This window comes from Neomonachus schauinslandi, chromosome 6, assembly GCF_002201575.2.
Source record: "Neomonachus schauinslandi chromosome 6, ASM220157v2, whole genome shotgun sequence".
In the NCBI taxonomy this organism is placed as follows: Eukaryota; Metazoa; Chordata; class Mammalia; order Carnivora; family Phocidae; genus Neomonachus; species Neomonachus schauinslandi.
The window spans coordinates 106,958,270-106,971,017 of record NC_058408.1 but is presented as its reverse complement, the minus strand read 5'-3'; the positions used below and the strand labels follow the sequence as shown (position 1 = coordinate 106,971,017).

The following is a 12,748-nucleotide window of genomic DNA, read 5'->3' as shown; positions in this document are numbered from 1 at the left end:
CACCGGAAAGAGAAACTGGCCACCCTGGAGAAGCCCCACAGGCAGGGGACTTCCAGGCACCCCGTTCCCCACAGGCAGTTCCGTGACTGATGAAACCACGCACCCCTCATCCTGGCTGCTTCCTGCGTGCCCCCACCCCCCACCCCCTCACACTTAGGAGACCTGTACACGCTCTCAACACGCATTTCCACACACACCCCAGCTACACTCCAGGGGATATATTTGGGGGCACCTGCCAGCCCCCACTTCCTTCTTGGAACGTACCCTCACCCAGTCCCTGTGGAGGGAAGGCCGGGCAGCCACATGTGTTTTGTGCCTGTGGCCAGGCCCAGACCTGGGGGGGTGGGCAGCGGCCCGCTCCTGGGCTCTGAGAATTAGACTCACTTCCCCAAACTCCAGGAGGAGACACAGGGACGGCAGTGAGTTTGTGTCAGGGCTGGGGCTACAAGTAGAGTTAGGACAGTGGCCTGGGTAGGGGCTATGGCTACAGAACCCCACCCAAAGCACAGTTATGGAGAAGAGAAAACCCAAGGTCCCCTGGGATGGTGGGGGGCAGGGGTGCTGGGGAGTGGGGTGGCCGGAGGGAGACGGTGAGAGATCCAGCCAAGGGGGAGATCGGCTGAGTCAGCAGGGTCTATGAAGCCTCGCTGGGCTTCCAGATCTTCATTCTGGATGCTTTGGCCAGCACCCTCTGGGGCTTGGCATGGATAGGTTCCTGCTCCACAAACCTAGAAAGTCCACAAGGGGCTTGCTCTGAGCCTGGCCAGCATTGCACACCCTCCCCGAGACCCCAGCTGTCCCACTAACAAGAGCGGGGCCTGCTGCAGACTGGAGTCCCACCAGGAGGCGGCTCTGGGGTCTGAACATGATCACCCGGTCCCAGGTCCCAGGGCCTCCTCCAGAGACACCCCGTGGTAGGGGCTCCTCCAGATTAACACCAAACCTCCTGACTGCTCGCTTGCTTGCTGTTTTTTTTGCTGGGTGATCAGGCAGGGGTGGTGGTTTAGAAGCAGAAACAAACACCCAAACCACTCCTTAAAATTCACAAAATAGCTAATTCGCCAAACCTTCGTTTTTTGTCAATTTATTTAAAAAACAATTAACATGGGCAAATGAGATACCTCAGTGTTACAACAGAGTATAGAAATGTCTAGCAATAGTCAAATAATTTGATCTTTAAATACAAAATAACCACATGAACACCTAATATACAGGTTTCATCTGAATACATATTTATTAGATAAATATTAGAGGTTGTCACATCATCTAACTACATACAGCTTTGCAAGACTAGAAATCACAATTAGTTTTCTGACCAGTTTAAAGTATGAAATGATTGCATTGTACATAGATGTACAAAGACGATGACAGTTTCTGTGGGGGTTACTTCAGGCTGCACTGTGGGTGTGTTTATGTGTGTACGTGTGAATCACCTGCAATCATGATATCAAAAAATTATACAAAGTATGAATTTGGTTACAATTTTCTTCTGAAATCCCCGTTTCTTTTCATTATTTCCATAGCACCCTAAAAATACACAGGTGGCAGGACTAAGTACACTGAAGCTAAATAGTACATGTAGGTAAAATAAAAACAAAACAGAACAAAAATTCCTTTCCACACAGGGTCAGAGTATATTACATGAGACAAATGTGAAGAGAGACCTCACAAACGCTAACAAACAGGATCTAGTTTTTCCACGTTAAGATGGAGTTCCAAGCCTTTTTTTTTGTTGTTTTGTTTTGTTCCGTAAAATAAAAACAATACACATTCCAAGGGAAATGAATGCATCTGTTAACGTGTCTCTATTTCTCATTTACATATGTACACACGTCCCTTGTCCCTTGAGTCGCTGCTGCTGACGTCGTCCTGTCTAGATGGTCAGGTCGAGGGAGCAGACGGGTAGCTCTCTGGGGGGTTTCGGGCTTCCGTGAGGGAGAAAGTATTAGAAGTTTCTTAAAAAATAAAATGGCTACAGGGAACATGATACACGGGTAAAGCTTCGAACCAAGGAGATGGGGTGATTGCCTGTACTCGGGCCTTCCCGCCTGCCCGCTGACGCCCTGTCCGTCTCGTGGAGTGGCAGCAGAAACGCGTCTACGGCCTGGGTGGGTGCTTGTCATGGAGAAGTGGCTTGCTGAGGCCTCGTTTTTGCTGAGGTTACTTATGGCTCCAAGTAGTCGTCCAAAAGGATGAGGGAAGCATCTTCCCTAGAGTTCAGAACCGGCTGCCTTGGCTCGGGGAGGCTGTTGTCACCTGAATCTGTCACCAGCCGGGGCTTGCTCCAGCTCCGGCCACCTTTCTGCCTCCCTCACCCTCCTGGCCTGGCTCCAAAATCACTCTGGGAAAGCACGTCCCCAGAGCACGGGCTTCAGGCACCACGGTTCGGGAAAGCTCTTTGCCCAACTTGCTGGTGGAGGTTCGCGTGGGAGGGGCCCCAGGAAACCTGCCTCAGGGAACCAGGCCCTGGCTTCCATGCAGAGATGGTTGAGGGAGGTGCCCAGAGCCCGGGCTGTGGGGAGCAGATTGACCCTCTATACTAGAAAGCTGTGGGTAAGTTGGTGAGCAGAGTGGGGACACCCGATAAGAACCAGAATGGACCCCAGGCCTTTCTGGGGAAAAAATAGCACAGCAGGAAGCAGGAACTTCTAAGGAAGGCATTTTTAAGTCTGTCTGGGGCAGAACATTCCCAGATGGCCTAACACAGAGTGTGGCCACCCGCCAGAGCCCTCGGCCACATGCTACCTGGCATCGTCTAGTTCCCACCAGCCAACTGGGGATGGCTCTAAGCAGTGGGTGGCCTGATCTCACTCACCCATGTACTTTGTCCCTTCATCTGTACAAATAGCCCTGGTTGCTTTTTTGTTTTTGTTTGTTGTTTTTTTAAAAAAAAGGACTCGGTCTTTGTCATTGAGTCAAGGTATTTTTAAAAACACCAGCAAAGGCTATAACCAGGTCATGAAAATGTCGAATATTATCAAAGACAATACTAAAATATTCACAAAGATATTTACAAAAGCAATTCTTAAAATAATTGATTTGCATACGGAACACCACACTGTCTGAAAAAACCTCGACAACGGGACAAAGGAAAAGGGGGCGGGGACCACGGCAGCTTTCCTATAGAAAACCGTGTGCCGGCCGTCTGGTACAGTGACTGGGAGATCAACAGCTGGGGCCACCGTTCTGGTCAAATCCAGAGGAGTGCTGGGGACCACCCGCCACGAGGGGGGGGGGGAGAGACGGAGATTGAGAACGCGGGACAGTGGACGGAAAGCAGGAGGCCCCAGGCAGCAGCAGGAAGGGGCGCAACGAATTCACAGACGTGACCCAAGTGACCCAACGGCCCAGCAGCATCACAGGCCATGCGGCTTGGGGGGGGGGCACAGAGGACCCCCAAACAAAACGGACGCCCACACAAGCTCCCTGGGAGACTCCGAGAGCAGGAAGCCTGATGGAGCGAAGCAGTGGAGGGCAACCAGAGGCTGCTTCTGCTCGAGCGAGCAGGAGTGTGGGCAGCTCTGCAGGGCAGAGGGACACGGAGGAAGGGAGAAGCCGGCAGCCAAGCGCGGCACGGAAACACCACGGGATGCTGGCGGGCACATTCCGGCACGTGTGGTGACGGACCAGGGTGCAGCCGGGGCAGCCTGGAGGGCAGGGGCAGACGGGGCAGGCGGGCCACACAGATGCCCATGCCCGGGGCTCCTGCTGCCGAGCCTGCGCAGGTGCCCCGAGCCTCCCCTGCCTCTCCACTGGCGCCCCCGGCTGGCAGGGTGGACAGAGGAGGACAGGGACAGAGGGAAGCGGGTGTCCCACATAACAGTCTGGGAGAGGTGGGCTGGGCGGGAGGAAGGGAACAGGACACATGGAGAGAAATGGTTTGCTTGCCGTCCGAGTCCACTGTCCCTTTTCTCAGATGACTTCGTAGCTTAATTAAATTGTCATTTAAAAACAGGGAGCGGCTTGGAGCAAAGCTGTAAGTTGCCGTTCCTATCCGACTGCGGCTGGCGGCATCCCCCTGTCCCCCAACTAAGGGCACGATATTTTCGGCTGGGTACTCTCTCTCTGCCCCGCCCCCACCCCCCGGCCTGAGTCCAGAGGTCGTGGGGCCAGCTGCGTTGTCTTGGCTCTGAGGAGACCCTGACCCCCTTTCCCACCAGTCCCCAAGCAGGAATGGCACACCCTCTCTCAAACACAGAATCTTGTCCTTTTTCTCTGCTTTCTGAGAGAGGAGTGTTTTTACAGGGCATCTTGGCTTAGAGGTCAGGGGTCAAAGTGACGGCCTTGGCCCCTGAGACGGTTCTCTTTCCCAGAGGTTTGTGCTTTTCTGTGGTGGGTGGTGGTGGTGGTGGTGGGTGGGTCGTTCTCACTGCCGCCAACCGTCACTGTTCCTCCAAGGCTCGGAGGGGGGGCTGCCTGGGTCTCGGGGTGCCCCTCTCTCAGGCTCACAGTCACTTGAAGGAGGCTCTGGGCCAGGAAGCAGGGAGGCAGGGTTACAGTTTAGAAACCGGAAGAACCTCGGGGGCACTGGAGGGTCGTTTGGAATCAGCACACACGGAGGGACAGGAAGCCTTCATCAGCGTGTGCCCTCTCGCTGGGCCGGTTCCCCACTGCGAGGGTCATCTTCAGGGCCTGCTCTGGGCACGGGCACCAGACCCCCACAGCCTTCACAGTGCACCCTCCCGCCCCTCTGCTCTGAGGAGGCCGCAGCAGGGGCGGTCTGAGGGCAGGGGCTCCCAGTGGTAAAGTGTGTGGGGGACAGACAGGGAAGGAGGCAGAGTGGGGAGGGATGGCCCCAATGGAGGAGCGGGCTTCAGTTGTTCTCAAAGAGAGACAGGAGGTCATCGTTACTATTGCTCGGCAGGTCAGGGGGATCCAGGTACGAGAGGAGCTCATCGGGATTTGTGAGTTCTGGAAGGAGCTGGAAGAGAAGTACAGAAGCCCAGATGAGGTGTCAGCTGAGGGGCGGGGCTGGCCCAGGGTGAGGACTGCAGGGGCACATGCCCTCTAGCTGCTGCCTGGGGTCCTGGCCCAACAGGGGAAACTAACCGTGCTGGCTGTCCTCAAAGGCATCCAGGCCACGGTGCTAGTCTGAGGCATACCCATGCTTATTCCCAGCTTGGGAGAGGGGGGCCTCCGGCCCACCAGCTGGGAAGGCTCATGGCATCAAGGGGCTTTCTCTTGATCCCAGTGTGCCTCGGGCCCCAAGACCCTGCCCAGAGGAGGTGTGGGTCACACGGGCCTCCCAGTCGGAACCATGTGGCTTTGCACATAAGGCCACGTGGTGCCTGTTGCTCTCGCCACCCTAGACCTTCCTTCAAGAGCTCACTGCTCCCTGGTGAGCCTACGACTGGAGGGCAGCACAGCACCGTCCTTCCCAGCGGCCCCTGGGGCCGAGGATGCACACTGTCCCTACCCTCCTCCACTGTGAGGCCCTTGGGAGCCTTTTTGTCACACTGGGGATCCTCATGAACCTAAAAGCACCCCCACTGGCCTGGTCTGGGGAGGAGAGCTGGGTGAGAATTCAAGATGGCCGCGCCGCTGAATAAACCCCATTCACCATGAAGCGGACACTGCCGGGGTTGAGGGTGACAGTGGGGCTGGGGCGTGCAGACGGCAGTGGCTGAGGACAGAGCAGATTCCTCTCTGGGAATCTACAGCCCAGGGGTGTGGGATGGGAGGGGAGGGGCAGGGGCCCCTAGCCAGCTGCCCGGCCCCCATCCCAGGGAGCCTCCTTCCACCCCACTTTCCAGATCATTTGGGTCTCAAGGTGGGAGACCCCTGAATCTCAGGCACCCACTTCTGCCCCAGGAACCCTGGCACGACCCGAGGCTGGTCCTTTCTCAGAGCGAGCGATGGAGCAAGCAGAAGCACAGGGCATGGACGACGCACGGACAGGAAACTGGACACGGACACACACCGGCGACACAGACAGAGGGACCCTGTCACTCCAGCCCCTCCCCTGCCTCAGGCCAGAGTGTGGCGGACACTGAGATGGCAAGCTTGATGTGGGGGGTGGGGGTGGCGGGGAGGGGGTCAGAAGAAGGGCAGGGGCCTTCCTGTGCTTCCTCCAGAACCCTGCCCCAGGGGGACTCTGTGAGGCCCTGGCGGGGGCGGGGAGGTGGGGCGGGGCGGGGGGGGGGGGTGCTGCAGGACTGTGGCCGAGGGGGCCAGAGGGCAGGCGCCGGCAAGGTCAGGAAAAGGATGCTGGGACCCTCGGGGAGGCTTCCCTGCTGTGGGGTCCCCTGGTTCTGGAGCCAGGGGAGGCAGGCTGGCTAGGCCCACCCACCACCCACCCACCCCCTCACAGCTGCACCTCCTCCACCCTGGGCCTTGAGCCCTCAACACCCACCCCTGCGCTTGGGCAGGTCCCGGCACCAGGCCTAGTCCCAGGCCAAGGCCAGTGGTGACCCCAACTTACATCCAGCGAAGGCTCCGGCATGTCGGACGCTCCCTGCGCTCCGGCCTGACCCTCTAAGGCTGAGGAGGGGTTAAAGGTCAGGTCGCTGTGTGGATGGTTGCTGGGAGCGGCCTGTGGCGGTTGCCGGGGAGGCTGGGAAGGAGGAGGAGGAGCCCCACTGTGATGTAATGGAGGCCCTGACTGGCTGCTGGGGTGTGGGACGTGCAAACCTTGTTGTATGGAGGGATGGGGCTGGTCAGAACTGCCAGCGTGTGGCATCTGTGGAGGAGGAGAGAGCAGGAGAAAAGAAATGTGAGGTGACGAGGTACAGCGACGAGATGCCTGGAGAAATGAAAACCAAACAAAACCGGGAAAATAACAAACCCCCAAAACAAAGCCACCCCCTTACAAAAGCTCAATGCTTTGTTGTTGTTGTTTTGCAGAGAAACAAACAAAAAAAGTCCTCCCCCAAAACTGCCAGTCCCGGAGGCTGTGGAGGGGGAGGCGGGGAGGGGGCCTCTGAGGCCGTGTGGGTCCGGGAGGGAGGCGGCCAGGGGCTCGGGGACAAGCGGACACCGAGAGTGGGCTGCAGTCCCCTGCAAGCCCCTCTGCCTCTGCGGCCCGGACACCACTACCACAATGAACAGCAAGGGCAAAATGGAGAAGCAAAATGGGCATGTTTCCAGGGAGCGGGGAGGCAGGAGGGGTGCTGCTGGCAGCGTGGTGCAGGCCCCCCTGCGGGCCGGGGTGGCGGAGAGCAGACACGGACAGACAGCATGGGCAGGCGTGCAGCTCGGGAGGGGTCCGCGCCCCACCATGGGCCCCGGTCGGTGGGCGATGCTGGCCACAGAGGTTCCTTCTGAGAGCCCCAGGTGGCAGGGGCCGGCGCCCCAAGACGAGCCCTGTCCGCTGCCCGGGCTAGGGCGGAATCGAATCCGAGTCGGAGGAGCAGAGCTGGGGGGGCTTCTTCGCATTGTCAGACCCTTCCTGTTGGCCATCCACCTAGGCGGCAATAGGCTGCCTCCCTGGGGGTCTCCAGGCCCCGCTGTGAGCCCGAGGGCTCACTGAGTCGGGGGTAGGGTGTACCCTGCTGGGGCTGGGGCAGGTGGTGCTTCCCTGACAGACAAACCAGAGGACCCGTGCTTCCCCGTGGGCATACGCACTGGAACATGGGGCTGTGGCCGGGCAGGGGGCCGTATGCTAGTCTGTGTGCTGTCCCAAACAGCCTCCCTTCAGAGCTCCGATCTTGGAGCACCAGTCCACACCCTCACCCCACTGCCAGGGCCCCGACAGGTCACCCCACCCCGCGTGCACTATGCTTGTCCAGGGGAGACGGAGTTGCCAGGCCGCCAGTGAGCACGTGTCTCTTGGGTCTTTATGTACCTTCCTACCCACCCCATCTTCCAGGCCACATGGACATTTTGTTTTCCGTCGTGGGTTGGGAAACAGCAGCCTGATCTCCAGACCCTTTTTCTCTGGAAGCTGCTCCCAGGCCTTGTGGTGGGTCTCTGCTCAGTCTGGTGAGCCCCTCCAAGCGGGGACCTGACCGCAGGACCGTGGGACTGCGTGGGGAATGCACACGAGATACGAAGGACCGAGAGTCGGGAAGGATGGCCACCACAACTGTCACTATGAGGCCAGCTTGTGACCCCAAACCCACACCTGTGGGTTCCCCACAGTGCCCAGTCGGGGGGCGGGGCACAGGGAGTGGCTCCACACTCCTGGAGCAGCCCAGCCCAGGACAGACAGTCCCCTGATCTGCTGACACAGCTGTCCCCCTTGGCCCTGACAACTTGCTGGAATGTCCTAGGGCCCAGAGGGGCAGGTGCTCTATGCAAGGGAGGGTCCTGTGGCGAACCAACGCCTCACTGGAGACTTCCCGCCAGTTCCCGCACGCGGGGGCATCCTTCCTGGCAGATGCTCAGCCAGAGCCAGGCTGCTCTGGTGTAGCACAGTGTAATTGTGACCCTACCGTCCCTCTTGCACAGCTGTCCTTCTGGGTCCAGCTGCCGCCTAGCAAAAGCTCAGACATGGGGAAAGACAGTACATATCTGGGGAGCATCTTGAGGGGGCTGGGAAGTCACCTAAGGGCTTAGGTCCCTCTGCAAAGACCCCAGCTGGCCCGGCTAAGAAGGCAGGAGAAAGCCTGCTGGACCCAGAAGTATGCGGCATCCTGTGGCCATTTTCCGGAACGGAGAGCTGTGAGTCAGGGTGTGTGACATGTGAGTGTGTGTGGAGTGTGATCTGGGTGACTCCGGGGCACAGAATGCTGAGGAAGGGGGGCTAGGAGAGAGGCCCCCAGAAGTCAGAAGCCCCATGGGGCAGAAAGTAACTTGCAAAAAGGTGGCTAAAGCCCCGTGACAGGAGCTACGTGTGACGTGGCCTTCTGGGGTTCCAGAGGAAAGTTGCTACACTGCCCCTCAGCCTGTTAGCCTTCCAGTTAACGGTCACTCCTGCTGAGAATCGGTGGCTCTTGCCCACAAGACGGCTTCTGGCAGAGCCAACTCCATACGGAACATAATACCATCCAGAGGCCCTTCCTCCCAGGCCACACGGTGGAAGATGAGAGGGCCCAGAGCCTCGTCCTCCGATGCAGGGCCGCCCAACCCCATTGCCAGGCCTTCTGTGACCGCCCCCTCCTCCTAAGGGGTGAGACCAGGGATGCACAAGATGACCGAGGCCTGACTTCAGCCCTCAGGCCTCCGTGCTCCCAAAACCCACTCCTTCCATCCGACCGCTGCCAGAACTATTGCTCCATTGGCACAGGGCTCACATCTCTCTTGCCCACACCGGGTACAAGGCCTGGCCCAGAGCACAGGCCCAGGAAATGGCTGCGAAGCTGAACAGAACCATGCAGTGCTCACGGGATGAGGAGCCAGGGGATGGCCGGGCCTCTTACCACCGGTGGGTGTGTGTTAAAACGTAATGTGCAACGAGAAGCGAATATTCTCAAGCTAAACAGAATTGCCAACATTTCTTCCCACAGGAGGTGGTGACACCCTGAAGATTCAGACCCCTGGGGAGCAAGTCCCTGGGTCTGAGACAAAATTCTAGATGGCTGGGGCTACCGTAAGTCAGCAGAAGAGTGTGTGTAAGTCAGGGAGAGAGGCTGTGGGGGTGGGGGGGCTGGTGTGTGCAGGGGCGAGGTGGGTACACTTGGTAGGTGGACACGTGTATGCGCGGTGTGTGCCGAGGCGAGCCTGCAGCTTCCCCCAGCTGAGAATCCAACATCCTGAGTGAAACAGCCAAGTCCGAGAATGCCAAAGGGCCATGACCCAGCCTGGGTCAGGCCTCTCCCTCCCTCTGAGCTCCTCCAGACCCAAATCTCATTCTCAGTCCTCCCCTTTGCCCGGGAGGCAACTAGGCAAACATCAGAAAGGTCCTCGGGGAGGGGGAGCCCTCTGCCCCCATCAGTCCCACGCAGAGGATGGGGGCAAAGGGGGGAGGCGGTCAGGGCGAGGAAGAGGTACTCACAGTTTCCTGCATGGGGTGGCTGAGGGGTTTCTCGAGGGCGGCCATGTTGTTGGGCATGTCCGGGGGGTGGGAGAGCTGGGGGGGCCCGTGCATGAAGTCGTTCATGGACGTGCCGCCAGGGTTTCCATGGGGGAAGTCAAAGTTGCCATGGCCCTGGTAGTTGTTGCCTGGGGAGGGAAGGAGATGGCAGCAGGGCAGTGTCACCCTGGGGAAAAGACAGCCACCCATGGGGGGGGGGAGGGTAACGTAAATTAAGAGGAGTCCTGGCCCCCGAGACTGGAGCCGGCTCCCGTGGCCTTACACCTCCCAGCTGTGTGACAGGGCAGCAGTGCATCTCTCTCTGGGGGGCCTTAGCACCCCAGGACGTGAGCTGTTTTATAGTAATGGGGGGGCAGAACTTGAGCAAGGGGTAGGCCAGGCTCCTGAGGTGGGGGGCGGGGATGACGAGGCCCGAGTCTGAGCCTTGCACAGGATCTGATGAGCAGGACCCCAGACCTGTTTCCCACTGCCCCCACGTGGTTGCACCTCAGCAGCGGGAAGACCGGGGCCCAGAGTGGGAGGTCGGGATCTGCCCAGGCCGCAAAGAAAGCAGCATCAGATTCTGGAGGTCACCATTAGAAATCAGCTGTCTGGCTTCCCTGGCCACTGCTTCCTCCACCCCATGGCCATAGTGAGGGATCAGAGGCCCAGCATGCTGCAAAGCTGGGGCCCTCTGCACGCTGTGGGACCCTGCTATGTGGGTTCACCTCTCTGGGCCTCTAATCATACAGGAGGCTGGATCCCGTGGGGAGCTCCCATCTCCTGTGTTTAAGGGGGCTGGGAACTTTCTAGGAACCCAGGGCAGTAGGGTACAGCTTGGTCTGGGCAGCAGGGAGAGTTAGAGGCAGTGACAGTGACCTTGGTGGCCAAAGACTGGAGCTCCAGACCCCTGGACTCTGTGTCTGGAAGGATGGGAGTGCTGCAGGGACAGGGACAATACAGATGTCACAGAGTAACATGGGAGGGCACAGGGAAGGCCCAAGAACTCCAAGTGGGAGTGTTCTGTTAGCAGCCCCAGCAAAGCAGGCTCCAAAGATGTCGAGGCGCTATCTGTCCCCTGGAGCTCGAGGAGGCAGGGCAGGGCAGCGTGAGAGAGGCAGGAGGTTGGCTCATGGGGCAGCTCCTCACTTGGGCCTTCCTAGCTGGGTGCTGACCCACAGGGTTGGATGGAACCAGGTGGCAAAGGAGAGGAGGACAAATGTCGAATGGGCCACCGTACCCCCAAGTCGAGTGACCTCAACCCCCCTCACCCCCACTCCCCCGCACCTGCCACATGAGCCCAGAAATCCTGGGGCCCTGCTGGGTCTCCTCTCTCTCCCCTTGTCCAATATCACCCACCTTGGTTGCTGTAGTCGCTGGAGCTGGTGCCCCCCGGTGGAGGTGGGAGTGGATAGGGGGACGGGCCGGGGCCCAGGGCTGCGATCATTTCCATGACGTTGGGCATGATCATCTGGCTGGGACTCATGGTCTTGAACCGCTTGGAGGGGATGCCATCTGGGTCATCTTTAATGTGTAGGTCTGACTTGATGGGGACTGGCCGCCAGCTGCATGTGGGGTCGATGGTGACCTCTTCAAACTCGGAGCTGGGGGGAGCAAGGGGCAGAACTGAGGTCCTAGGATACGGGAGCCTCCAGCTCAGACAGACACTGAGGTGTCCCTGCCCCCATTCTCACCACACTCTGCACAGGACAGAGGTGTGAGGGATCTTACTGAGCAACTAAGGCGAAGAAAGTAAGTGGCTGGGCACACGACAGCTGGCCCCAAGGCCTCCCACCCAGGGAGTGGCCATCCAGGGCACTGTCTTGCTCTGGCTGAGTTTGGTCCTTTCTGGAAAGTTCCTTTGCCCCCAGGTAGAGAAGTCCCTGAGACAGAGTCACAGAGAAGTGAGAGCTCGGGCGGGCAAGTGGTCTGCCAGCCTGGAGAGCGAGGGGCTATCCGGAGTATCCCCGTGCTCACGTCAGCCTATCCGGGCCAGCACCCCCACCCCCACGGCCCCTGGCTGGGGAGGCCTACTTACTGTTGGATGGCGTTCAGGATGCCCCACATGTACTGATCCACCTCCAGGCCCTCAAGCAGAGCGGTTTTACTGGAAAAAAAGAGAGGGGGGCTTGGCCTTTGCTCTCAGACCCTGGAGAGCAGGAGCAGAGCCCACCCCTCCACTGTGTCAAAGAGCCTCTAATGCTGGTTCCTACGGCAGGCGGTGACAGGAGGAGGATGGCCCGTGACAGCTGGACGCAAGGGGACTGCTCACAGCCCCTGTGCTCACAGCCCCTCTGCCGTGTCTGGGCTCCCTGTTTTGCTTTTAGGGCAGGTGCAGGCAGCTGGGCCCCGGAGAGCAGGGCCAGCGGGAGGCCAGTGAGCTCCCCCCGTTCGCGGCTAGGTGGGGAGGCTCCCGCCGGGGCGGCTGCTACTCACTTGCACACAGGACACCTCCAGGTCCCTCTCTCGCAATTCAGCTGCAGGTACGACTCCAGGTCAAAGCACTGCAGAGGCCGGGAGACAGAGAGACAGCCAGACAGATGAGCAGACGCAGAGATGCAAGTGCCACTGCCTCCGGGACCCTTATGAGGATCTCCCAGCGGGGAGGGAGAGGAGTGCTGGGAGAGGACTGGGGCTGGGGTGTCGCGGGTGGCCGTCACGGGGCCTTTCTGCTGCTGGAACGGCAAACCGGCCACCCCCACGCCCTGCACACGTCACTCCTCACACCACCCTTGTGCCCGGTGGCCCTCGCCCATGTCCTCTGAGGAGGCTTCCTGGCATGCCCGTCACTGACCCTGACACATGATGGCCCCTCTCACGGAGGCTGGGGGCAGCGTGGACGCCAGCCTCCCCGTC

At 59.3% G+C, this 12,748-nt stretch overlaps 1 protein-coding gene across 1 annotated transcript in view; it reads right to left on the bottom strand.

Moving 5' to 3' along the window:
* Positions 1-1,074: 1,074 nt before the first annotated feature.
* Positions 1,075-12,748, bottom strand: part of ZMIZ1 (zinc finger MIZ-type containing 1) — a 187,560-nt gene continuing 175,886 nt past the window's right edge. Inside the window, exons 18-23 of the mRNA XM_021700290.2 lie at positions 12,329-12,396; positions 11,931-11,999; positions 11,252-11,496; positions 9,875-10,041; positions 6,422-6,679; positions 1,075-4,921 (exon numbers count right to left, since the gene is read on the bottom strand). Coding sequence (XP_021555965.1) covers positions 4,814-4,921; positions 6,422-6,679; positions 9,875-10,041; positions 11,252-11,496; positions 11,931-11,999; positions 12,329-12,396 — 915 coding nt within the window. The 3' untranslated portion in view covers positions 1,075-4,813. The remainder of the gene's footprint in view (positions 4,922-6,421; positions 6,680-9,874; positions 10,042-11,251; positions 11,497-11,930; positions 12,000-12,328; positions 12,397-12,748) is intronic.